The sequence below is a fragment of the Stegostoma tigrinum genome, chromosome 33 (assembly GCF_030684315.1).
Source record: "Stegostoma tigrinum isolate sSteTig4 chromosome 33, sSteTig4.hap1, whole genome shotgun sequence".
Taxonomy (NCBI): Eukaryota; Metazoa; Chordata; class Chondrichthyes; order Orectolobiformes; family Stegostomatidae; genus Stegostoma; species Stegostoma tigrinum.
Genome location: NC_081386.1, coordinates 36,664,339 through 36,692,234, shown reverse-complemented (window position 1 = coordinate 36,692,234; position 27,896 = coordinate 36,664,339). Strand labels below are relative to the sequence as shown.

General features: G+C 43.4%; 1 protein-coding gene across 1 annotated transcript in view; it reads left to right on the top strand.

The window, feature by feature from the left end:
* Positions 1 to 27,896, top strand: part of trpm7 (transient receptor potential cation channel, subfamily M, member 7) — a 130,585-nt gene that overhangs the window by 58,184 nt on the left and 44,505 nt on the right. The window contains exons 18-28 of the mRNA XM_059639294.1: positions 1,944 to 2,099; positions 4,771 to 4,911; positions 6,130 to 6,258; positions 8,158 to 8,409; positions 9,224 to 9,398; positions 10,834 to 10,966; positions 19,672 to 19,859; positions 20,371 to 20,503; positions 24,554 to 25,287; positions 26,571 to 26,665; positions 26,751 to 26,859. Coding sequence (XP_059495277.1) covers positions 1,944 to 2,099; positions 4,771 to 4,911; positions 6,130 to 6,258; positions 8,158 to 8,409; positions 9,224 to 9,398; positions 10,834 to 10,966; positions 19,672 to 19,859; positions 20,371 to 20,503; positions 24,554 to 25,287; positions 26,571 to 26,665; positions 26,751 to 26,859 — 2,245 coding nt within the window. The remainder of the gene's footprint in view (positions 1 to 1,943; positions 2,100 to 4,770; positions 4,912 to 6,129; positions 6,259 to 8,157; positions 8,410 to 9,223; positions 9,399 to 10,833; positions 10,967 to 19,671; positions 19,860 to 20,370; positions 20,504 to 24,553; positions 25,288 to 26,570; positions 26,666 to 26,750; positions 26,860 to 27,896) is intronic.

Genomic DNA, 27,896 nt, shown 5'->3' with positions numbered 1-27,896 from the left:
TTTAAGGTTTTGCATCATCTGCCCAACAGAAGATGTTGGAAGACATTATAACTGGGTAGGAAAGGCCTTTGATTTTGTTGGATGCCTTTCTGAGGCAGCGAAAAGTATAGATAGAAGGCTGCCTTGTGTGATGACAGAGCTGTGTTCACATACTCGCCGTAGTTTCTTATGGCCCTGGGCAGAGCAGTTGCTGTACCAAGCTGTGGTGCATTCAGATAGAGTGCTTTCTGTGGTGCATCTATAAAAGTCCAAATGTATACTTAGACGTGCCAAATTTCCTTCGTCTCCAGAGAAAGTAGAGGCATTATTGTGATTTTTCTTTTTCACAATCACATGAATGTGGTTAGACAAGGACAGATTGTTGGTGATTGTCATTCCAAGGAACTTGATGCTCTCAGCCATCTCTGCCTTGGTTCCAGTGATTAGGGGTATGCCCTCTCCTTCCTGAAGTCAATGACTACCTCTTTTGCTGAAATTGAGGCTGAGACTATTATTTTTACACCGTGTCCCCAAGCACATACTTTTTCTTTCCTGTGTTCTGTCTCGTCACTCTTTGATATCTGGCCTATACTAATGATGTTATCAACGAACTTGTAGATGGAGTTTGGATGAAATTTGGCCAGACAGTCTTGAGTGTACAGGGAGTAGAGAGCAGGGCAGAGCGTGCATCCTTGTGGGGTGTCGATGTTGCATTATTGTGCAGGAGGTGCTTTTGGCTGTTCTCACTGCAGTCTGTGGATCAGGAAGTCGAGGATCCAGTTGCAGGTGGATCAGAGACATAGGTCCTGGGAGTTTGAAAATTAGTTTGGTTGGGCTTGTCACGTGTTGAAGGTGGAGCTGTAGACAATATGTAGGAGCTTGATGCAGGTATCCTTGCTATCCAGATGTTCCAGGGATGAGTGTAGGACAGGGAGATGGCGTCTGCTGCAGGCCAGTTGCTTCAGTAGGCGAATTGCAAGGGATCAGGGCAGGCTGGGAGGCTGGAGCTGATATAAGCCATGACTAACCTCTTGAAGCACATTCTGATTATAGAGGCCTGAGCCATCAGGCAGTAGTCATTGAGGCATGCAGCATGAGTTTTCTTTTGAGCCAGGATGTTGATGGTCTTCGTGAGGTAGGTGGGACTTCACATCGTAGTTAAGGAGACATTAAAGATGTCAGTAAATCTGCCACCAGCTGGTACATGCAGGATCTGAGTGCATGGCCAGGGACTCCATCTCAGCCAATCGCTCTCAGTGGGTAGGCTCTGAGACCGATCTGACGTCCCCAGTGGTGACGGAGGAAACAGTTGTATCTGAAGCTGTTGGAGCAAGTGACACCATTTGCCTGACCTTGTGTTCAAAACAAGTGTAAAATGCATTGAGCACATCGAGGAATGATGAGTTTTTGTCCTCTATTCTGTTCTGCTTTGCTTTGTAGCCTGTTGGTTTGTGGAAAGGCCTTTACAACCTATGTTCAGTTTGGGCCTCTAGCTTAGTCTGGTATTGCATTTTGGCATCTCTAATGGCATTATGGAAGTCCAGTGTAATGGTCAGGATCATATGACTTGGACTTCACTAGGCAGTGGATCTCCCAGTTCATCCATGGTTTTATCTGGTTGGAAGACGTTTGGATTGACTTCTTTGCAGGCAGTAAGTTTGGTTAAAACAAGAAGTTGTTTAATGTGAGAACAAGTTCCAGCAGATGATGCAAGGTGATAGAAGATGGGATCTGGCTGGGCATCTGTTCACGAAAAAAAATGAAAATTGTTTCATACCATCCTGCTTATGGAATGGAGGTGTTGAGGAAATGTGGTGAAAAGGAGATGGTTGGGCCAGGAAACTGAAAGAACAATAGTCTCCTATTTAAAGAGCAACTCTGGTCAGGGCTTGAACCAGGGCATTTAACAAAACTGTCAGAAGGATAGTGTTGAAGTTGACTCAATGCATTTATTTTTTGGTCAGGTTATTCTTAGTATTCTCTTCCCACCTGCTATTCTCATGCTGGAATTTAAAACCAAGGCTGAAATGTCTCATATTCCTCAAACCGAAGATGCTCATCAAATGAACATGGAAGACAGTGAACATAACTTTCAGAGCCCAACTGATCAAATCTCAATGGTAAGATTGATTCTGGTAGAGTCCATAAGAATAATTGTACAAAATGAAACTAAACTGTTAAAGGGGGAATCAGTGCTCCTGTGGTAATATCACTGATCTAGTAATCTAAAACCCCAGGCTAATGGAATAGGACATAGATTCTCATCTTAACCTGGTGGATGGTTAAATTTGAATGCGGTGCACAATGGTCGTCATAAAAACCCATAATGTTTACCGGCGTCCTTGAGGGAACAAAACCTGATGTCTTAGCCTGGTCTGCACGATATGTGATGCCAGACCCCCTGCAATCTGGTTGACTTTTAAGTACTTTCTGGGCAACAAGTGGTGACCTATCCAGCTAAGCCCATATCCCACGACCTATTGAAAAAGTCAACACTCCTTGGGGACTCCCAATGGGCTGACTAAGCAATTTCTTCAGGTGATCAACACTGTCAACGAGCAAAGGCATGACCTAAAATCTGATTAAATGAGGCTGAGGGACATTTACAAAAAATTAATAACAAGGTGGCGCGGAAGATAAACCAAATGACTGGAATAACATAATAGCCTCCAAGAACCTCCACTTCTTTCAAACCACCACCAAACCTTTTTTAAAATAAAAACTACTGTTCATGCAAACTACCCAGCTTTCAGGGCAACATTAACCACAACACCACACGCCCCTGCCACAGCAACCGCTACAGGACATACCAAATCGTTGACATGGACACTACCATCACACGTGGGAACAACACCCACCGCATACGTGGCAAATACTCATGTGACTCAGCCACTGTTGTCCATCTCGTACACTGCGGGCAAGTATGCCTTAAGGCATGCTGTATTGGCAAGACACCACAACGAATGAATGAATGGACACCATGCAACAATCACCAGACAGGAATGTTCCCTCCCAGAGGGGCAACACTTTAGTGGTCAAGGACATGCAGCCTCCGATCTTTGGGTACATGTCCTCAAGGCAGCCTTTGAGATACACAACAACGCAGAATCACTGAGGAGAATCTGATAGCCATGTCCCGTACCCATGAAGATAACATCAACCGTGATCTTGGGCTCATTTCGCACTACATGTGACTCCATCCCACTTCTATATCTGTGCAAAATCTTCCTTACTGTCTTATTTTGTCATCATCACCTTCATAAATTGTTATGATCTCTCCATCTTAATTAGTTTGTACAGTTTGGATAATGTGTTACTTTGGTTAGACCCTCAGCATGTGACTCTTCAATCCTATCATGTTATTCCAGTCGTATAATCCAATATCACATTATTTTTAATTTTTTGTAATTATCTCTCTGCCTCATTTCATCGGTTTATAGGTCATCCCTTTGTTTGTTATTTGGCTGTTGCCATTTTACTCCCATCGCCTGGCACTCTTGGTTCACCTGCAGAAACCTATTATGTGGCCTGTCAACACTCCATTTGTACTATTTGTATGATCTTTTGATCCTACGGATCAGTGATCTCTGCCTGTAAAATCTGTGTCTGTGTGCTTCTCTGTCACTTCACCTGACAACGGGGCAACGTTGCAAAAGCTTGTGATTTCACATAAACCTGTTGGGCTGTAACCTGGTGTCGCCTGATTTCTGTCCTTGTACTATGAAGGGAAAAAGATGATCAAAAGGGACAAGTTGAAGTGAGAGAATGAAAATGTAATAACTGGATCATGGGGAAAATAAAAAACTAAGAATGTGATCTTAAAGCACATGTACCAGAAAAAGAACGTACAGTTCTCTATATGTTTGTAAAGATATAAACAATTCTATAGAGCACTTAAGACAAAAATAACAAAACTAGTTCTGTCTGGTTGGTTGGTGGAAGTGTGTGTATTTTTTTAACTGTATAAAACCAAAATTATTAAAATAATTCAATGATATTTGGCTCCTTACAGTGCAAAGCACCAGCTGAGTTTTGGGGTGTTGAAGTCAAGGTGATGTCTGATTTCTCTGATCCCCAATATAAGCTTGTGTTTACCAGATATGGTGGTGTTTTCAGCTCTGCTTCCCCCAAAGATACCTGCTCAAACTTGGTTCCTGCTGTAGGATCAGGCAGTTTGCACAAATCTTCATGGCATTGATGGCCTCCTGAGCTCCATAGCATTGTGAATGAATATAGGTGAATCAGTGTAAACGAAGGTGTTAGTGCTTTGGTGCAGGAAGAGTGTAGGGGTTAATAAGGTACAAGGTTTGTTTATGATTGGGATCTGTACTCCATTCATCTCTTTGTAAGTTACAGCAGAAATGATGGTCATTTCAGTATTTATACAAGTTTAGAATTTTATAAAACTAGCCTTGCTTACGATTAGTCCTAGACTACCTTAATCTGTAAGCTACAAAATAACTTGTTAAACTGCTCAAATCAGCAGTTTTAAATATCTGAAGCAATAGTCTCACTTTATGCATGTCATTGTATTTTTTTTTTAAATGAAATATACATCTAGCACTGTAGATGGTCACACTTAATGGTGCAAAAATGCTGGTTTAAAATATTGACATTAAAAGCCCAACATTTTGTCGGGCTGAAACTTAATGAAAAGCATTCTTCTGTCATTTATCTTTTGATAAATTCTAGCAGATGCATGAGGTATTAAGATTCCTGTCATACTCTCTGTATCGGCCAACTTGTATCGCAGAGTAATTCTGGGACTTTATTCTTCTTGATATCATACAGGAAGTATTCAAAGAAGAAGGAATCTGTGACCATGAAGTGAAACATGAAGATACAGTTCGCATGAAACCAAGGAGGCTGCCTCTCACCAGAAAATTTTACTCTTTCTACCATGCACCCATTGCAAAGTTTTGGTTTAACACAGTGAGTAAAGTTGAAAAAAGACAATGTCCCAATGAAGTGTTTTGGCCTGAAATGTTGAGTTTCCTGCTCTTCTCTTGCTGTCTGCCCTGCTGTTCTTTTCCAGCCTGTAGATGAAAGAAACAGTGTACCCTGACCTGTTTTAGCAGAGTTCAAAGAAGAAATATTCTGATGAAGGGTCTAGGCCTGAAACGTCAGCTTTCCTGCTCCTAAGATGCTGCTTGGCCTGCTGTGTTCATCCAGCTCCTCACTTTGTTATCAAGAAATTAAAGTTGTTTGAATCAAAGACCACCTTCATTGACTTGGGTTGTCCAGGCACACCTACAACCATTTTGATCTGAGGAACTTAGAGTGAAGCTTTGATCTTAGGGACCAGGTTGAATAGGTGAAAGAAGCAGCTGGTAATGGGAAAAGCGGCTTTGAGAGAAGAGGTTGCCTCAAAAATAAAAGGGGCTTGATGCAGGCTGATGTCTTGAATTTGAAATGTGTTTCAGCACCATAGTACGAGGATATGAATCCAGATCCAAAAAAGTCGTCTTAATTGCATCCGTCTGTGCATTGGGTAGCATGGTGGCTCAGTAGTTAGCACTGCTGTCTTTCAGTGCCAGGAACCTGGGTTCAATTCCATCCTCTGGCAACTGTCTGTGCAGAGTTTGTACGTTCTCCCCATGTCTGTGTGGGTTTTCTCCCACAGTCCAAAGATGTGCAGGCTAGGTGGATCGGCCGTGCTAAATTGCCCATAGTGGGTTATAAGGGGATGGGTATGGGTGGGATGCTCCAAGGTTCAGTGTGGACTAGTAGAGATCCTATGATTCTATTATTCTGGGTAACTGTTTTTGTTTGAAATGTTGAACTCCAAATACAAAATTATTCAGTTATTGGACATAATGTTGGTATCTGTTAAGAGATGCCTGCAGGTGGTTGATTCATGAAATAGAAATTAAACAGCAACAGAAGTAGGATAAGTAAATTTGCCACATCCATTGAGAAAAAGTTATGAACCACAAAGAAGTGATTAAGTGAAGATTTGAGTGTGATGGGGTGTTTCTTCTGCTGAAACAATAACAGTAGGGGAATACGAGAATAAGTGTTGGTAAGAGCTAAACCTCTGTGTATACTATCTGACTGTATTACTCAGTTTTCTGCACCCAAAGGACCTGACCTTTGGTCCTCCCCATTCCCCTCCCCCTCCCCCTCAAATCCAATCTGTTTCCTTTGCAGTTGGCCTATTTGGGATTTCTCATGCTGTACACCTATGTTGTTCTGGTGGAAATGGAGAATTTACCATCTGTGCAAGAATGGATTGTGATTTCCTTCATTTTTACCTTAGCCATCGAAAAAGTTAGAGAGGTGAGGATTATTCTATTATACATCTGGACTTGCCACAGCTTATTATTGTGCACAATCAATAGTGTTTTGTGCCTTTTTGAAAAATCATTTGATCAAGGAGCCTGTAGTGTGTCAAGTCCACACTACAGATTTTTGAACCTCACTGAATACTCAGTTATGCTAAATGAGATGGTTAGTACCTTAGCGCTCTTTTCATACTTGATCTAGTTCGATTTAGTCGAGCACTAAGACCACCCTACTGCAACAATGCTCCCACCTCCTTGGGTTGCTGTCTCTGACACTGACTCCCTCATTGCCTGAAACCACTGCCTACCAGGTCCTAGGCGCTAATCATCTTGTCCTCCCCCAAATTTTCTAGTTCACTTTCCCTTAAATCAGTTCTTGCTCTCTCTATATTTACTGTGGGTTTCACTGACTAGGCCAGCATTTATCATCCATCCCTAATTGTCCTTGAGAAGATGAAGTTGACGTGTCTTGAACCATTACACTCGGTGCTGGCATCCCCACAACGCTTTCAAGATTTTGATGCAGGAATGGCGAGGAGCAGCCAAGTTTATTTCCAATTATGGGGTGGGAGGAGAGATTAAAAGTATGAACCTGCTACCCTTGTCATTTCCAATGAGTACAGGGCACAGGTTAGGAAGTTGCAGTTGAAGGAACCTTGTTGATTGTTATAGTGTGTGCTGTGGATGGGACACACTGACTTCCACTAGCATTGGTAGTGGAGGGAGTCAATGTTGAAGATGTTGGATGCGGTACCAGTCGTGTGGGTTGCTTTGTTCTGGATGGATTTGAGCTTGTGTGTTGCAGGAGCTGAACTCATCCCAGCAAATGGAGGATATGTCATCACACTCCTGACATTGTAGATTGTGAACAGACTGTGGGGGGGAATCGGGAGGTGAGTTACTCACCCCAGAATTCCTAGTTTATGACCTGATCTTTTTAGCCACAGTATTCACATGGCTGCTCCAGTTCAGTTTCTGATCAATGCTAGCCCCCAGGACATTATTGGGGCATTCAATGATGGTAAGACCATTGAATGTCAAGTGACAGCGGTTGAATTCTCTTTCTTTTGGACGTTGCCTGGCATGTGTCAGTCCAAGCTTAGATGTTGCCCAGCAAGGAAGGTCACAAAGCTGCTGAAGATGGTTGGACCCGAGAAACTACACTGAGGATCTCTTATACTGATGACCTGAAGCTGAGATGACTGACTTCCAATAAGCAAAACAATCATCTTTTGTACAACATATGACTCCAACTGGTGGTGACTCCCCTCCCCAGCTTTGCTAGGTTTCTTTATTACCACACTGTGTGAAATCTCACATCATCTCGAGTTCAGCTCTTCTGTGGTTGTTTGAACCTGTCATGAGTTGAGAGAGTCTGGTGGAGCTCGAACTGAGCGTTGGCAAGCAGCTTATTATTATGTACTGCTTAATAGAACTGTTGATGACACTTTCCATGACAGTGCTATCTGCCTGTTATTCCTTCCTACTCTTTATTGGACATTTTCCCAGGTAGAGCCAGTGCCCATCACCCTGACACTAGCTTATTCTTTTTGCACCATTACCATGAGCTGGTCAAAACATTGCTGTTCCTTAATCCTCTGAAAGTCACTTCATAGGCCGCTTTCCATGCCATCAGAAATACTTGTTTGAAAACTTGGTGTGTTTACCACTTTTATCCATTTTTCCCCTGCATTCCTTCCCTAGTTTCCTTCATGGATTCTGTATCATTGCTCCATAAGGAGTACTCTATTTTGTTATTTCACATTTCTGCATGATTTTGTGGATCATTTGTGTTAAGTAATTTTCAGGTATATTGTAGCCTTGTGTCATAACCTGTTGGATTTTTGATTTTTCAATGCAATTGTTATAATTTTGTTAATTTTTGTTTGTCTAGATCTTCATGTCAGAAGCTGGAAAGATAAATCAGAAGATCAAAGTTTATTTCAGTGACTATTTCAACATCACTGACACACTTGCAATTGTTTTGTTTTTTGTTGGTTTGGGGCTGAGATTTGGAACCGAGGAAGTGATGACTGCTGGGAGGATAATGTACTGTCTCAATATTATATTTTGGTACGTGCGACTTCTGGATTTCCTAGCAGTCAATCAGCATGCAGGGCCTTATGTCACAATGATAGGTAAAATGGTAAGTGAATCACTTGGAAATTTTAATGATTCATTTTTTCACTTTAATCTTTCAAATGTGAAGTTGATAGAGTCCTGTCATAATTCTTTATAATGCAGTGAAACTGATTATGTTAAGTGATACTGGATTTTAATAGAATGTTGTTTTCTAATAATTAAGATAAAGTATTGATGTGGATCTTTTTACCTAAGATGTTGACGATTCTGTTAGTACTATATTGGAGTGTATTTTCCCAAACCTTAAGAATTTTGGAGATACGTGATAACATTGCAAACGTTTGCTATTTAATTTTAGTTGATTGCAAGAGTTCCAGATAAGTTCTACAACTTGAATGAGAAAAGGAAATGCAATCTTAGATTATACTTTTTGAAATCTGAACTTTACATTTAGCTGAAATAATTCATTTTTAACTTGATGATCACATCTAATTTAATGGGACCATTCTCAGAAATGAAATTGCCACCTTCACTGCTTCCACTGTGCAGGAAGGCATTGATTTGTGTATCAGGTAATGGAGACAGGGAGAGAAGTCAGAGCAGAGTTACATGTGCAGTTGCTGATTAGAAATGGCACCAATGATTATCCTGGGAGCCTTTTGGTGCAAGAACATCAAAAAGGGGAGAAGCAAAGTTTTTATATAAATATAAAAACTTGAGTTAATTAAATAAATTTCATATAAAATAATTTTATATTACCTGCACTTTTTAATGATTGGTATCATTCAGCATTTCTGCAATGCAGTAACCTCAATTATTATTATCATATTTTGGTACAGATATTTTGAAGGTTGAATATTTAATCTCTCGAATTCCAGGTGGCAAACATGTTTTACATTGTGGTTATTATGGCAGTGGTCTTACTCAGCTTTGGTGTTCCAAGAAAAGCAATCCTTTACCCAGCAGAGTCTGCATCTTGGGAACTAGCTAAAGATATAGTCTTTCAGCCTTATTGGATGATATATGGTGAAGTATACGCATATGAAATTGATCGTAAGTAACCTTTTGGCACTATCTGGAAATGTGTAGGAATAATCTCTGTCTTCAAAATTCTCCACTCTATGTAACTTTACCTTAGAAGAATTGATGGAGGCAATATGCTGAGCAGGTGCATCAAAATATCATGGTACCACAGATGCTTCGTGCCAAATGTCTTATTGCTTCTTGTGAAACCCCAAGAACAAGGATCATTTGAGTCTGCTATTTATCATCAGCAAACCTACTTTTGATCATTTTAATGAACTTCTTATTGCCAAAAAAATTGGGACAAAATGTGAAATCTCTTCCTAGGTGTAAGTTAATGTAACAGTCAATAAATGTGTTTCCCAGAGCTGTGTCCGTTTCTCAGCAAAGTGATGACGACTTCAGGTAAATAATATCCATAACTTAATTAAAAGATTTTCGTTTCGCAACTTTTTCTGGGTCAGGAATGCAAACCTCCAGTTTTTACTGCTCAGAATATTCAGTCCAAAGTAACAGTGAAAAATAATTCTAGAGTGAGCAGAAATAAACAAAATGACCAAAGGCATTAACATTCGAGGCAAAGGGGGACACAGGAGTTTTATACAAGTTGTGCTTGTGTAGTTCAGCCTTTTGTGCTGATTCATGAAATTTCATGTTTTGAAACAAATTAAGTACAGTTGTTATTGTAAGGGTAATTAGGAATAGGCAAGAACTGATGGGGTAGCCAGCAATGCCCACATCCCATCCCACGATGAATAAATGAATGAAAAGTGCAAAATGGTTCAAGACACCAAACCAAGTCTTCTCGGGGTTAATTCACTCTATGCACTAAGAATAGCTAGACTTCGTTTCCTGCAGTATTCAGGCACGGTGGATAATCAAGTGATGCTGTGTCCACTGTTACTGAACATATAACCAGGCGATTCAGAGGACTGAAAACTACTTCACCTCTTGGGATGTGTAAGTTTTCACAAACCTGGGAAGGCAGTCTCAACTATCAACAGACAACCACAAACTAGAAAGCACCTTTATATTTGGGGTTTCACCATCACCCATTGGAAATCCTGGGTAGGTGGCAGTCTCGGGCTTGGTGTACTTCATTCCCCTTTCTGACAGGGTATCTATCACTCAACAACTTAGTCCAAGCCTTCCTTCCTAAGAATCTAAATTCTTTGTCTGGTCCTTGGAAAGAAAGTCTCAAGAGATTAGAAACTTATTTAATCTGATTTATTACACTGATGAGATGTTCCCCAAATGTTGGATAATGTTCAGTATTATTTTGTCCCTGAAAGTTGTCATTGATCTCATCTCCATTGTAAAGGATATGATGAGGGTAAGAAGCTATATCCCCTGCAATTGGTTTTGAAGTCACAAATGTCACAATAGACAACCATCTGCTCTTATTAAAACTCCAGGAATCGCTCAATAAAACACTTTATTGATCGTTCTCTTTTTTGTCATGAAGCCTGCGCCAATAACACTGAAGATGGCGCAAAGCAGCGTTGTGTCATTGGATCGTGGATAACGCCATTTTTACAAGCTGTCTACCTCTTTGTACAGTATATCCTCATGGTGAATCTTCTTATTGCATTTTTCAAGTGAGTGCGCTTTTCCATCCATAATATATATTTTAAAAATCTGTGCATTCTGGTGTAACTTCTTTCCACTATGAATTTGTGCCCACCTTTGCTCACTCACATTATAACGTGGATATGTTACATGATCATAAACACTCCTCCCTCCTTGTAGCAGAAGCAGCATAGCAAATGGACAGGGCATTGATATTTGTTTTGGAAATTTCTTCAGTCAAGTGTACCGCAAGGGTCGGTGTTGGGTCCACTGCTGTTTTGTCATTTTTATAAATGACCTGGATGAGGGTGTAGAAGGATGGTTTAGTAAATTTGCAGACGACACTAAGGTCGGTGGAGTTGTGGATAGTGACGAAGGATGCTGTAGGACAGATGTCAGAGGTAGTTTCTTTACTCAGAGCGTAGTAAGGGAATGGAACGCTTTGCCTGCAACGGTAGTAGATTTGCCAACTTTTGGTACATTTTAAGTCGTCATTGGATAAGCATATGGACGTACATGGAATAGTGTAGGTTAGATAGGCTTCAGATCAGTATGACAGGTCGGCACAACGTCGAGGGCCGAAGGGCCTGTACTATGCTGTTATGTTCTATGATCAAGTATTTGTGAAACTTAAGAATTCACTATTCAGGAGAGTTGTGGAAATTCATTTAGTTTGTTCAAGCGCCAAAGTGATGTTTTAGGTTAAGGCTGTTAAGGGATGTGATTTTGATAGATTCGAGGTTACCACGGTCTTGTTGAATGGCCGAGCCCTCAAAGAGCCAGCTCCTATTTCTTCAGCCTACCATTGGCAGCCATGTTTCAGATGCCGTTATTCCATTCTGTAGAGAACATAGAACATAACAGCGCAGTACTGGCCCTTCAGCCCTCGATGTTGCACCAATCGGTGCAACAATCTGAAGTCCATCTAACCTACACTATTCCATTATTATCCACGTGTTTATCCAATGACCATTTATATGCCCTTAAAGTTGGCGACTCCAGTACTGTTGCAGGCAGGGCATTCCACGCCCTTACTACTCTCTGAGTAAAGAACCTACCTCTGACAGCTGTATTTCTCACCCCTCAATTTGAAGCTAAATCTCCTTGTGCCAGCCATCTCCATCCGAGGAACAAGGCTCTCACTGTCCACCCTACCTAATCCTCTGATCATCTTGCATGTCTCTATTAAGTCATTCTTAACCACCTTCTCTCTAACAAAAACAGCCTCAAGTCCCTCAGCCTTTCCTCATAAGATCTTCCCTACATACCAGACAACATCCTAGTAAATGTCCTCTGTACCCTTTCCAATGCTTGCACGTCCTTCCTATAATGCAGCGACCAGAACTGTATGCAATACAATAGAGGAGTAGGCCCATTCGGCCCTTTGACCCAGCACCACCATTCATTATGATCGTGGCTGATCATCCACACCAGAGTTTTGTACAGCTGCAACATGATTTCATGGCTCTGAAACGCAATCCCTCTACCAATAAAACCTAATACTTTGTATGCCTTAACAACCCTATCAACCTGGGTGGCAACTTTCAGGGATCTATGCACATGGACAGAGATCTCTCTACTTGCCCACACTACCAAGAATCTTACCATTAGCCCAGTACTCTGTATTCCTGTTACTCCTTCCAAAGTCAATCACCTCACACCACACTTTTCCGCATTAAACTCCATTTGCCAACTCTCAGCCCAGCTCCGCAGCTTATCTATGTCTCTCTGTAACCTGCAACATCCTTCCGCACTATTTATTACTCCACCGACTTTAGTGTCATCTGCAAATTTACTAACCCATCCTTCTATGCCCTCATCCAGGTCATTTATAAAAATGACAAACAGCAGTGGCCCCAAACAGATCCTTGTGGTACGCCACTAGTAACTGAACTCCAGGATGAACATTTCTCATCGACCACCACCCTCTGTCTTCTTCCAACTCGTCAATTTTTGATCCAAACTGCTAAATCACTCTCAGTCCCATAACTCCGTATTTTATGCAATAGTCTACCGTGGTGAACCTTATCAAATGCTTTACTGAAATCCATATATACCACATCAACCACTTTACCGTCATCAACCTGTTTGGTCACCTTCTCAAAGAACTCAGAGGTTGAAATTGTATCAGTGATAATGGGAACTGCAGCTGCTGGAGAATCCAAGATAACAAAGTGTGGAGCTGGATGAACACAGCAGGCCAAGCAGCATCTCAAGAGCACAAAAGCTGACGTTTCGGGCCGAGATCCTTCTTCAGAGAGGGGGATGGGGAGAGGGAACTGGAATAAATAGGGAGAGAGGGGGAGGCGGACCAAAGATGGAGAGAAAACAAGATAGGTAGAGAGGAGAGTATAGGTGGGGAGGTAGGGAGGGGATAGGTCAGTCCAGACAGGTCAAAGAGGCGGGATGAGGTGGTAGGTAGGAAATGGAGGTGCGGCTTGACGTGGGAGGAAGGGATGGGTGAGAGGAAGAACAAGTTGGGGAAGTGGAGGCAGGCTGGGCTGCTTATGGGATGCGGTGGGGGGAGGGGACGAGCTGGGCTGGTTTTGTGATGCAGTCGGGGGAGGGGAGATTTTGAAGCTTGTGAAGTCCACGTTGATACCATTGGGCTGCAGGGTTCCCAGGCGGAATATGAGTTGCTGTTCCTGCAACCTTCGGGTGGCATCATTGTGGCACTGCAGGAGGCCCATGATGGACATGTCGTCTGAGGAATGGGAGTGGGAGTGGAAATGGTTCGCGACTGGGAGGTGCAGTTGTTTATTGCGAACCGAGCGGCGGCGTTCTGCAAAGTAGTCCCCAAGCCTCTACTTGGTTTCCCCAATGTAGAGGAAGACACACCGGGTGCAATGGATACAATATACCACATTGGCAGATGTGCAGGTGAACATCTGTTTGATATGGAAAGTCATCTTGGGGCCTGGGATGGGGGTGAGGGAAGAGGTGTGGGGGCAAGTGTAGCACTTCCTGTGGTTGCAGGGGAAGGTGCTGGTGTGGTGGGGTTGGAGGGGAGTGTGGAGCGGACAAGGGAGTCGTGGAGAGAGTGGCCTCTCTGGAAGGCAGACAAGGGTGGGGATGGAAAAATGTCTTGGGTGTTGTGGTCGGATTGTAGATGGCGGAAGTGTCGGAGGATGATGCGTTGCATCTGGAGGTTGGTGGGGTGGTATGTGAGGACGAGGGGGATCCTCTGGGGGCGGTTGTGGCAGGGGCAAGGTGTGAGGGATGTGTTGCAGGAAATGCGGGAGATGTGGTCAAGGGCGTTCTCGACCACTGTGGGGGGAAAGTTGCGGTCCTGGAAGAACTTGGACATCTGGGATGTGCGGGAGTGGAATGCCTCATCTTGGGAGCAGATGCAGCAGAGGCGGAGGAATTGGGAATAGGGGATGGAATATTAGCAGGAGGGTGGGTGGGAGGAGGTGTATTCTAGGTAGCTGTGGGAGTCGGTGGGCTTGAAATGGACATCAGTTACAAGCTGGTTACCTGAGATGGATACTGAGAGGTCCAGGAAGGTGAGGGATGTGTTGGAGATGGCCCAGGTGAACTTGAGGTTGGGGTGGAAGGTGTTGAAGTGGATGAACTGTTCGAGCTCCTCTGGGGAACATAAGGCGGCGCCGATACAGTCATCAATGTAACAGAGGTAGAGGTAGAGGTGGGGTTTGGGGCCTGTGTAGGTGCAGAAGAGGGACTGTTCCACATAACCTACAAAGAGGCAGGCATAGCTTGGGCTCATGCGGGTACCCATGGCCACCCCCTTTTGTCTGTAGGAAGTGGGAGGAATCGAAAGAGAAGTTGTTGAGGGTGAGGATGAGTTCGGCTAGGCGGATGAGGGTGTCGGTGGAGGGGGATTGGCCCAGGCCTATGGGACAGGAAGAAGCGGAGGGCCTGAGGCCATCTGCATGAGGAATACAGGTGTATAGGGACTGGACGTCCATGGTGAAAATGAGGTGTTGGGTGCCAGTGAATTGGAAGTCCTGGAGGAGGTGGAGGGCGTGGGTGGTGTCACGGACATAGGTGGAGAGTTCCTGGACCAAAGTGGAGAAAATGGAGTCCAGATAGGTGGAGATGAGTTCGGTGGGGCAGGAACAATGAGGTTTGTGAGTCAGGACCTACCCTTCACAAAACCGTGTTGACTATCCCTAATCAAATTCATCTTTTCTAGATGATTATAAATCCTATCTCTTATAATCCTGTCCAACACTTTACCCACAACTGAAGTAAGGCTGACTGGTCTATAATTGCCAGGGTTGTCTCTCCTCCCCTTCTTGAAAAAGCAGACAACATTTGCTATCCTCCAGTCGTCTGGCGCTATTCATGAACGTAATGACGACATAAAGATCAAAGTCAAAAGCTCTGCAATCTCATCCCTCTCTTCCCACAGAATCCTAGGATAAATCCCATCCGGCCCAGGGGACTTATTTATTTTCACATTTTCCAACATTGCTAACACCACCTCCTTGTGAACCTCAATCCTATCTAGTCTAATAGCCTGTATCTCAGTATCTTCCTCGACAACATTGTCTTTTTCCTGTGTGAATACCGATGAAAAGTATTCGCTTAGCACCTCTCCTATCTCTTTGGACTCCATGCACAACCTCCCACTACTGTCCTTGACGGGCCCGAATCTTACTGTAGTCATTCTTTTATTCCTGACATACCTACAGAAAGCTTTAGGGGTTTCCTTGATCCTCTCTGCCAAAGACTTCTCATGTCCCCTCCTGTCTCTTCTGAGCTCTCTCTTTAGGTCCTTCCTGGCTAACTTCTCAATTCTCAAGCACCCTAACTGTGCCTTCACGCCTCATCTTCACATAAGCCTCCTTCTTCCTCTTGACAAGAGATCCAACTTCTTTAGTAAATGCCGGTTCCCTCGCTCGACCACTTCCTCCCTGCCTGACGGGTACATACCTACCAAGGACACGCAGTAGCTGTTCCTTGAACAAGCTCCACATTTCTATTGTGCCCAGCCCCTGCGTTTCCTTCCCCATCCTATGCATCCTAAATCTTGCCTAATTGCCTCATAATTTCCTTTCCCTCAGCTATAACTCTTGCCCTGCAGTATATACCTATCCCTGTCCATCATTAAAGTAAACGTAACCGAACAGTGGTCACCAAAGTACTCACCTATCTCCAAATCTAACACCTGGCCTGGTTCATTACCCAGAACCAGATCCAATGTGACCTCGCCTCTTGTTGGCCTATCTACATACTGTGTCAGGAAAATCTCCTGCACACATTGGACAGAAACCTACCCATCTAAAGTACTCGAACTGTAGCATTTCCAGTCATTATTTGGAAAGTTAAAGTCTCCCGTAACAACTACCCTGATAGCTTCACTCTTATCGAGAATCATCATAGCACTCCTTTCCTCTACATGTCTGGAACTTTTCGGAGGCCTTTAGACAACTCCCAACAGGGTGACCTCTCCTTTCCTATTTCTCTCCTCAGCCCATACTATCTCAGTAGACAAATCCTCACCAAATGTCCTTTCTGCCACCGCAATACTGCCCTTGACTAATAATGCCACACATCTCCCTCTTTTACCATCGTTCCTGTTCTTACTGAAACGTCTAAACCCTGGAACCTGCAACAACCATTCCTGTCCTACTCTGTCCATGTCTCCAAGATGGCCACAACATCGAAGTCCCAGGTACTAATCCATGCTGCAAGTTCACCCACCTTATTCCGGATGCTCCTGGCGTTGAAGTAGACACACTTCAAACCACCATCCTGCCTGCCAGAGCACTCCTGCGACCTTGAAACCTTAATCATGACCTCACTCTTCTCAACCTCCTGTACACTGGAGCTACAGCTCAGGTTCCCATCACCCTGCTGAATTAGTTTAACTCCACCCAAAGAGTATTAGTAAATTCCCACACCGCGCCCCCCACCAAAAAAATTAGGATATTGGTATCCCTCTGGTTCCGGTGTAAACCATCCTGTTTGTAGAGGCCCCACCTACCCCAGAATGAGCCCCAATTATCCAGGTATCTGAATCCCTCCCCCCTGCACCATCCCTGTAGCCACGTGTTCAACCAGCTGTCGCTCCCTATTCCTCACCTCGCTAGCACATGGCGTGGGTAACAAACCAGAGATAACACCTCTGTTTGTTCCAGCTCTGAGCTTCCACCCTAGCTCCTTGAATTTCTGCTTTACATCCCCATCCCTTAACCTACCTATGCCGTTGGTGCCAATATGGACCATGACTTGGAGCTGCTGCCCCTCCCCCTTAAGGATCCCAAAAACACAATCCGAGACGTCACGGACCCTGGGTCCTGGGAGGCAACACACCAACCGCGAGTCTCTCCTGTTCCCACAGCATCTCCCATCTCTCCCCCTAACTGTGGAGTCCCCAATACCTCATGCTCCCCTCCTTGCCCCCCCCCCCCTTCCCTTCTGAGCAACAGGGGCAGCTTCTTTGCCAGAGACCTGTACCCCATGGCTTACCCCTGGTCAGTTTCCCCCCACCCCCCCAACAGTATCCAAAATGGTATACTTGTTATTGAGGGGAACGGACACAGGGGATCCCTGCACTGTCTGCCTATTCCCTTTCCCCTTCCAGACATCACTGAGCTACCTTTTTCCTGCACCTTGGGTGTGACCACCTCCTTATAACTCCTCTCCATCACCCCCTCAGCCTCCCGAATGATCCGAAGTTCATCCAGCTCCAGCTCCAGTTCCCTAACGTGGTTTCTGAGGAGCTGGAGTTGGGTGCACTTCCCACAGATGTAGTCAGCAGGGACACTAGTGGTGACCCTTACCTCCCACATTCTGCAGGAGGAGTCTGCAACTGCCCTGGCACCCATTCCCAAACACACATTACTTGGGGCGGGGGTGGGGGGGGTGGGGGTGGGGGGAACACTAGTAACTTAGCAAATCGGCGCTCCGAACTACTTTTTTTTGTTAGAGGAGGAGGATGGGTGGGAGTCATTGCCTATGTAGTGTTTCGGGTAAAGCAACCGCCCAAATATATATGCTGAGGGTGGGGGGGTAGTGGGGGGGGGAGGCGGTGGTGGTGGAGAAAGCAACCTTACCTTCCTGTTGGCACGCTGGCTCAAGCTGCTGCTGCTGAAAAACAAGAGGGCCTCTGCTGCACAAGGTAAGTTTTTATACTGGAGAGGGGGAAAAAAGGAACCTTACCTTCCCCGAATAATACTCTTCATAAATGCCTTTGCCTTTCCACCTCTTATTTAACACACACTCACACCTCCCTTGTTTGACTAAATTTTTGGTCACCTCTCTTTCAGTATCCAGGTTTCATGTGCCACTGCAGTGTTTTGGTACAAATATGTAAACAGCTGCTTGATGAACCACAAATTTTGGCACAGTGCAAAAGTAGTGAGTTTTAATTTTAGAACAAAAAAAACAAGAGTTGTACAGTACCGGAACAGGCCCTTGTACTGTCCAAGTCTGTGCTAATCATCATGCTCTAACTAATCTAAAAAACAAACCTCTGCCCTTATTTGGTCTGTATCCCTCTATTCCCCTTCCTAGTCAAGTGACCATCCAGATGCCTCTTAAATGTCACCAACATGCACACTTCCATCAGCTCTTCTGGCAGTGTGTTTGAGGCTCCTACCACTCTGTGTTGTAAAACTTCCCTCACGCATCTCCCTTAAACTTGCCCCCTCTCACCTTGAACCTGTAACACTTTGTAATTGAAACTTCAACCCTGTGGAAAAAGCCTGTAACTATTCACCCGATCTATCCCACAACCAGTGGATCAGGTCTAAGCCATGCAGTCCTATCACATCTTGTTGTGAATGGTGGTAGATAATTGAGCAACTCACTGGATGAGGAAGCCCCACAAATGTCCCCATCCTCAATGATGGAAGAACCGAGCACATCAGGGCAAAAGATAAGTTTTTAAGCATTTGCACTTTTTAGCCAGAAGTGTCAAGTAGGTGATCCATCTCCACTCTACCTGTGCCCCTCATAATTTTGTAGACCTCTATCAAGTCTCCTGTCAGCCACAGTCTTTCCAGTGAAAAAAATCCTAGTCTTTTAAACCTTTCCTCATAGCCAATGCCCTTGAGACCAGGCAACATCTTTTGTAATGTGACCAAAACTGCACACCATATTCCATACGCGGCCTAACAAAGGTGTTACGTAGCTGCAACATGATTTGTCAACTTCTGTATTCTGCGCCCTGGCCGATGAAGGCAAGCATGCCATATGCCGCCTTAATTACCTTGGCCGCCTGTGTTGCCACTTTTAGGGAACTGTGGAACTGCACGCCCAGATGCATGTTTATGTTAATATAACCTAAGGATTCTGCCATTTACAGTATAATTCACACCTAAATTTGATCCTCCAGTATGCACATCACCTCACATCAAATAGAAAACCCAAGGTTTAGCAAAAATGAATGCCACACCAACAAATGAAAGATCAGATAGGATGACTAAAGCTTGATCAAATGGAAGAATTTAAGAAAATTCTTGAGCAACATGGTAGAATTTCAGACAATTGAAGTTAGCAACTCAAGGCACAGGCACAATGATTATGAGGAGAGGGGAGGACAGTATCTGATTTGGGGCTCCATAATCTTAAAACTAACATTTACTTAATAAAATCTGCACATGTTCCTAAGAATTAACCCTTTTTAATGATTTGGAATGGTTTTGGGATCATGTTCCATTTTTTACTTTTCTAAATGTCTTCTGATCATAAGCATCTCGCAATAACTTTTAATATCCAAGATTACAGTAAATTGAAAAATTATTCTCTCCTTTCTTTTCAGCAATGTGTATTTCCAAGTCAAGGCCATTTCAAACATTGTGTGGAAATATCAACGGTACCACTTTATCATGGCATATCATGAAAAACCTGTTCTCCCACCACCTCTTATCATTCTCAGCCACTTTGCTTTGTTGATCTCTCATGTTTGTCGACAAGGAAGGAAACATGATCGAGGGCAAGGAGGGCCAAGTAAGGATGATCTTCTGAATTTTCGTGAAATTGGCATTTGTGTTTTAAACTTGTTACAAACATCTATTGGTGTCTGGGAGTGCAATATTTTTGACAATTGACCTGAGGCTCCTGTATTAAAAATGTGCCAGAATTTACTGTTTGTTTTTGCTTTGTTGCCTAAATAGTTGCTCTTGCAATGTGGGATACAGACTGGCCACACTGCTTTATTCAAAATTCCTTGTTAGAATTCTGTTTTTTGTTTGGAGTTTTGCAATTTTTCATGTTTCTCTCTCTCGTGCATAGAGACACACTCTCCTTAAGTGACTAAGTCTAACCTTCAATTAAGGCTAGCTTGACCCAGGAGATATATCTGCATTCTAAATTCAATGGGTATTAGTTGACAAGGTCTCCAATTCAAATAGCATTGAATTTTGAAGCTTTCAAAATTATAAGTTCTGATCAAAGTCAGAATTTGTATTTTATTTTGGAATTCCCATAGACCTAATCTGCCAAAACCAATTTATTTCAGAATTGTTTGTAAGTGAGGATGATCAGAAAAAATTGCATGACTTTGAAGAACAATGTGTGGAGAAGTACTTCCATGAGAAAGAGGATCGATTTCATTCTGGGAGTGAAGAACGAATTCGGCTGACTTCAGAAAGGTAAAGATTTTAATATTGTACAACCTTAAGCCACTTATTAGGAAAAATGGGAAATATAAGTTTTGATCTAGATTAATTATGTACATAGTTAACAGACTATCATCTCAAATCTGTATCAACAGCGAATTATTTTGAAAGTGCGGTAGCTCTTAACATACTTTTAGCTATCAGTTTCTGCACAGTAGGGCTTGAAACAGCAATGAGATTCATAGTCACTAGAACTGGCAGAAGAGCATTTAATGTCTGATCTGATGGTCAAAATTTCCAGTGCAGAAATGGAACATTATTGAATCATTTAATAGAAACTTTATTGCAACGGTAGTAGATTCGCCAACTTTAGGTACATTTAAGTCGTCATTGGATAAGCATATGGACGTACATGGAATAATGTAGGTTAGATGGGCTTAAGATTGGTATGACAGGTCGGCACAACATCGAGGGCCGAAGGGCCTGTACTGTGCTGTAATGTTCTATGTTTATTGAAAGTTGTTGTGCAGTTGAAGTTTATGACTTGAAATATGGTCTTGATGCCAGTGTTTCTTTGCTGAGATCAACTACACATATCTAATATGGATTAACACAGTTTAATGTCCTTGGAGAGGAAATTAAAGATGTGAAAGTTGGACCCTGTAATCTAAACTATGTTTCATGGGTCTGGATGGGATGCTGTTCGGAGGATCAGAGTGGACTCAATCGGGCAAATGGCCTGCTTCCACGCCATAAGGATTATTTGATTCTATTAATCAAGCTGGTCGGGTCCTAAAAGACGTAGCTGCTAGACTAGGTCAGTGGCAGGTGGTGAGGGAACCAACAAGAGGAAAAAACATTTGACCTCATCCTTACTAATTTCCTGGCTGCTGATGCATCTGTCCATGACAGTATTGGTAAGAGTGACCACCGCACAGTTATTGTGGAGACCAAGTCCCATCTTCGCATTGAAAATACTGTCCATTGTGTTGTACAGGGCAGATTTTGAACAGATCTAGTAACTCAAGACTGGGCATCTATGAGGTGCCGTGGGCCATCAACAGCAGCAATTTGTAACCTCATGGCCCGGCATATCTCCCACTCAACTGTTACTATCAAGCCAGATCATCAACCCTGGCTTAATAGAGAGGGCAGCGCAACATGCCTGGATGCAGCATCAGGCATACCTGAAGATGGGGTATCCACAGGAGCTGAACAATCCCACAACCAATGGATCAGGTCTAAGCCATGCAGTCCTTTCACACCTAGTCGTGAATGATGATGGATAATTGAGCAACTCACTGGAGGAGGAGGCTCCACAAATATCCCCATCCTCAATGATGGAAGAGCCCAGCACATCAGGGCAAAAGGTAATGTTGAAGCATTTGCTGCAATTTTTAGCCAGAAGTGCCAAGTCGGTGATCCATCTCCTCCACCTGCATGGTCTCCAGGATTACACGTACCAGTCTTCAGTCAATTTGATTCACTCTGCGTGATATCAAGAAACAATTAGTAGCACTAAATGCTACAGATGCTGAGAGCCCTGGCAACATTCTGGCAATAGTACAGAAGACTAGTGCTCCAGAACCTGCTGACCCTTTAGCCAAGCTGTTCCAGTACAGTTACAACATTGGCAACAACCTGACAATTTTGGAGATTGCCCAGGTATGCCCTGGACATAAAAAGCAGGACAAATCCAACCCAGCCAATTACTGCCCCATCAGTCTACTCTTGATCATCAGTAAAGTGATGGAAGGTGGCAGTAACAGTGCTATCAAGCAGCACCTGCTCAGTGATGCCCAGTTTGGGTTCTGCCAGAGTCATTCAGCTCCTGACCTCATTGAAGCCTTGGTTCAAACATTGACAAAAGAGCTGAATTCCAGAAGTGAGATGAGAATGACAGGCTTTGAGGTTGCTTTCAACCCAACGTGCCATCAAGGAGCCCGAGCAAAACTGGAATTAATGGGTATCGGGGGTCTCCCCTCTGGTGGTTGGGGTCATACCTGGCACGTAGGCAGATGGTCATGGTTGCTGGAGGTCAGCGATTGCAACTCCAGGACATCTGTGCAGCAGTCCTTCTAGGTAGTGTTTTCAGGCCAGTCATCTTCAGCTGCTTCATCAATGACCTTCCCTCCATCATAAGGTTAGAAGTGGGGTTATTCACCATTCACGACTCCTTGGATACTAAAGCTGTCGATGTTGAAATACAAGAAGTTGTGGACAGTATTCAGGCTGGGCTTACAAGTGGCAAGTAACAATTCACACGACGCAAATGCCAGATAAATGACCATCACCAGAAAGAGACAACCTAACTACCGCCCCTTGACATTCAACAATATTGCCATTACTGAATCACCCATTATCAACTTCCTGGGGATTATCATTGATCAGAAATTCAACTGGACTTGCCAATTAAGCACCAGCTACAAGACTAGGTTAGAGGCTAGGAATCCTGCAGTGAATAACTCACCTCCTGACTCCACAAAGTCTATCCATCATCTACAAGGCGCAAGTCAGGAGTGTGATGGAATACTGCCCATTTGCCTGGATAGGTACAGCTCCAACAACACTCAAGAAGCTTGACACCATCCAGGACAAAGCAGCCCATTTTATTGACATTACATCCACTCCCTCCACCACCGCTCTGTAGCAGTAGTGTGTACTATCCACAAGATGCACTGCAGGAATTCACCAAAGATCCTCAGTCAGCACCTTCCAAACCCACAATCACTTCCACCTAGAAGGACAAGGGCAACAGATATATAGGAACACCACCCCCTGCAAGTTCCCCTCCAAGCTACTCACCATCCTGACTTGGAAATGTATCATTGTTCCTTCACTGTCACTCGGTCAAAATCCTGGAATTCCCCTCTTAGTGGCATTGTGGGTCAACCCACAGCACATGGACTGCAGCGGTTCAAGAAGGCAGCTCATCACCACCTTCTCAAGGACACCTAGCCTTGGGCAAGAAATGCTGGCCCAGGAACTCCTAGATCTCTCAGATGAATTCAAAAAAAAGGTACAGCACAGAAGATAGCCATTCAATCAGTTTTGTCCATGATAACTCTTTAAAACCTTTTCACTGCAGCCTTGAAATTCTCCTCTGTTCGTGTACTTATCCAATTCCATTTTGAAAGTCATGATTGAATCTACCTCCACCACACACTCAGATTGCATTTTAAATATGGCTCCTATGTATTACACTGTACTTGGTATTTCCTAGATAGGTAGCAGAGAGCTGGGCATTTACTTGTTAAGATTTCCTGGAGTGAAGTAGCAATAAAGCAGATAGTACTCTTGGTTGAATTCAAGTCTTCAAAGTTCCGTCAAGCCTCATTTAGAATCCTGCAAATGCTTCTGGATTCTGCAACAAGAGGCGTTGTTCCCTAGCCAAACATTAGGAAGCTCAAAGCTGTGTGCTTTCCCCTGAATCTACTCGCCCAGACCCCCACCACTAACTCCACTTCAGTCAGACTGTATCTATAATTAGATTACACGATAAATTAAACTTTTGAGATTCTGTCATAAATGACAGCTGCCTCTACCCATGTAACATTTGCTTTATGCCTGTCACAACCCACCTGCTGAAACCATTCTGCTTTGTCACCCCCAAGTTTGACTATTTCAGTCTTATCCTAGCAAGCTTCCTACATTCCATTCTTCCTCGTTATCTTCTGTTCACCTAAAATTCTTCTCTCTGCTCTTTTCCCCTCCTGACCTCCCTCCTGTCTTTTCCTTCTCCCTCTGCCTCCACGTCGTCCTCTTCTATACGCACATCTGCCTTCCACCCCCGGTAGGGCAAACATTTCTTCTGCCTTTACAGTCAGTTGTTTAAATCACTTAATGCTCTAGTGCATTCTCACCTCCATGATATCCTCCAGCCGGTCTTTCGTCATGTTCTGTTTCGCCAGCTCTGCCTTTGTCCATCTTCTTAAGTGTGTCAAGCATCTTTGAATCTTTTATTTCTACACGAAGGGTGTGATTGTTATAGTTCTGTCTAAAATTAGCAACACTCACCAAAATTTATTTAATTCACTATGAAGTCATTGAGTTAATCCTTCTTTTTCTTTCTTTCTTTCTTAGAGTTGAAAATATGTCCATCCAGTTAAAAGAAGTAGGTGACCGTGTAAACTATATAAAACGTTCCTTACAAACGTTGGATGGCCAGATTGGGCACTTGCAGGACCTGTCAGCCCTGACAGTGGACACTTTGAAAGCACTGACTGCTCAGAAAGCTTCAGAGGCCACAAAGATGCACAATGAAATTACTCGTGAACTGAGCATTTCAAGAAATCTGGGAGATAATCTTTCGGATGCCCCAGTTAAAACTTCACTTAAAAAGAAACACAGCATTGGAACATATTTGGGCTCCTCCTTGTCTCAGCGAGGGATGGACACTGGTAATTCTATATGTGCTGATGGTTCTCTTCAAGACTACATTAATGCTTCCCAAAGAGAGGTGTTATGCAGGAAGTATGGCCAAGAATTTCTTCCAAGCTCTCAGAGAAATGATCTGATTGGTCAAGAGGCTGGTTCCTCAGCTTGTGCCTTATTACGAAATGCAGCATCTCCCTCTGAACTTCAGCATAGAAGCCACATGGGGCTGGGCAAGACCCAATCTCTGACCAGTGATCAAAGACCAGAAAAGTCATTCCACAGCATACCAAATCTCTCCTCCCCAGCTGCCAAATTTTTTGTTAGTACCCCATCTCAACCAAGTGGCATGAGCCAGCTGGAGCTTGTAGCCGACTCAGTCGACTCAGTTAAAACTGGTATAGATGCAGATGGCAGTTCTGTTGAATTTGGGGCATTTGTTGGTAAGTATAGTGAAGTTGTTTGTGCTTTACCTGAAGACATTTGCTGCTGTCCTTCTCATCCTGCTTGCAGCTTCTGTTGCCACGCTAGCACCACAGCTTGCTTTGAAACTGAAGGATATCTCAACCACGCATTCATTGACACTGAGAGTAGCATTGACACTGACAACAGTCACGACCGAAGCACTGAATGTAATCTGAGCACTTTGCACGACTTTGAGAACCACTTTGAAAAGAGAGAACCTCTGCGCACAGGAGACTTTGCTTCAGCCACCATATCCAATAAAGAAACCTACGAACAGTACAGCAAAGGGCAAAGACATTTGGACACTCACTTCATACAGGCTATCGAATTGCGAGGTCAACATATTAACATTGGGAACTGTTCAGGACTGCTGAATGACCTGTGGAACAAAACCAAAATGAGAGGTTTGAGCTCCTGTACCACTGTAACTTTGCGGGACTTCTGCTGGTTGCAGGTGACTTCACTGTTGGTGCATTGCTGCTTGGGCCTCTCCTTGGTTTTATTTGCCCTTCTGCTTCTGCTATATCTTGGTTGCAACAATAAGGCACCGCCACTGTGTGTTGTTTCCCCAGCCTTGTAACATTTTATGGTACCTACCCTAATGTCTCAGATTTTACCTCAGAAGAATGCTTGGTTTTCAACCATTTTGAACTTTTTGATGCTATAATTGTCTAACTGTCCTTTCTAAGATTGTGACAGTTAGATGGATCTAACTTGAGGTGCAAAATTTAATGTCCCTGAAAGCCAATTGTTTTAACTACCAAAACAACTTTCAAATTTAACTTTCAAATTTGCATCTTCGACACTTAACAATTTCTTATCACATTCAGTAAGGGACAACACAGATACTTTGTAATGGCCTTGATTTGTAGTGATTTTTAAAGAATTTTGCTGGCTTTACATCTTAAAGCTGTCAAGAAGTTGAGCATCACCAATTATTAGAAGTTGGAAACATGTCATATTTAATTCAGTCTAATTGGTGTTAACAGAAACTCAAATGATTTGTTGATCAGACCACATGCATTTAGAATATTAAGTTTTTAAGCCAGTTGGTACATACAACATTCAAGTTTTTCTTGACCATTTGTGGAATGTTCCAACTATGTTGCATTCTAATGTGCCTGTTATTGGGAATATTGTTTGTGAGGTCAGATCAGAAACGTTTCAAAACTGCATGTATTTTACTAACCTGTTACGCTGTCAGTTTGTTAGCATCTGTGAAGTGAAGTGTTGTGTTAACCTAAATGCATGTCTACTTCAGGCCATAAGGACAACTTGGAACTCCCAAAATCAGAGACAAGGGAAGCAATGAAGCCGAAAGAACCGAAATCAGCGAAGGGAGTCATTCATGATTGGGTACTTTTTTGCGAAGTGTATTTTCTCTCCTTTTCTAGTATTATCCTTCCTTGAAATGTATGCTGATGCCTCATGTCTTTACTAGGGAGTTTATCCTGGAGATCATCATTTGAGAGCTGTGAATTCTTACGCTGGATTCGCTGACCTTTGTGGCAATCATCTGACTTCTGGGGCACCTGTTCAGGCAGTTTCTTGTAAGTTTTCATCCATGGATAAATTTGCCAGGTACAGCGGAGCCCTGTATAGATAGGTTTAACTTAGACAATAGGTGCAGGAGTAGGCCATTCGGCCCTTTGAGCCAGTGCCACCATTCATTATGATCATGGCTGATCATCCACAATCAGTATGCTGTTCCTGCCTGATCCCCATAACCTTAATTCCACTATCTTTAAGAGGTCGATCCATCTCTTTCTTGAAAGTATCCAGAGAGTTGGCATCCACTGCCTTCTGGGGCAGAACATTCCATATATCTACCACTCTCTGGGTGAAGAAGTTTTTCCTCAACTCTGTTCTAAATGGCCTACCCCTTATTTTTAAACTGTGTCCTCTGGTTCTGGACTCGCCTGTCAGCTGAAACATGCTTCCTGCCTCCAGATTGTCCAATCCCTTAATAATCTTATACATCTCAATCAGATCCCCTCTCATCCTTCTAAACTCAAGTGTATACAAGCCCAGTCGCTCCAATCTTTCAACATATGATAGTCCCACCATTCCGGGAATTGACCTTGTGAACCTACACTGCACTCCTTCAATAGCAAGAATGTCCTTCCTAAAGTTTGGAGACCAAAATTGCACACAATACTCCAGGTGGGGTCTCACCAGGGTCCTGTACAACTGCAGAAGGACCTCTTTGCTCCTATACTCAATTCCTCCTGTTATGAAGGCCAGCATGCTATTAGCTTTCTTCACTGCCTGCTGTACCTGCATGCTTGCTTTCATTGACTGATGTACAAGAACACCTAGATCTCGTTGTACTTCCCCTTTACCTAACTTGACTCCATTTAGATAGTAATCTGCCTTCCTGTTCTTGCCACCAAAGTGGATAACCACACATTTATCCACATTAAACTGCATCTGCCATGCATCTGTCCTCACCTAGCCTGTGCAAGTCACCCTGTATTCTCATAACATCCTTCTCGCATTTCACACTGCCACCCAACTTTGTGACATCAGCAAATTTGCTAATATTACTTTTAATGCCTTCGTCTATATAATTAATGTATATTGTAAA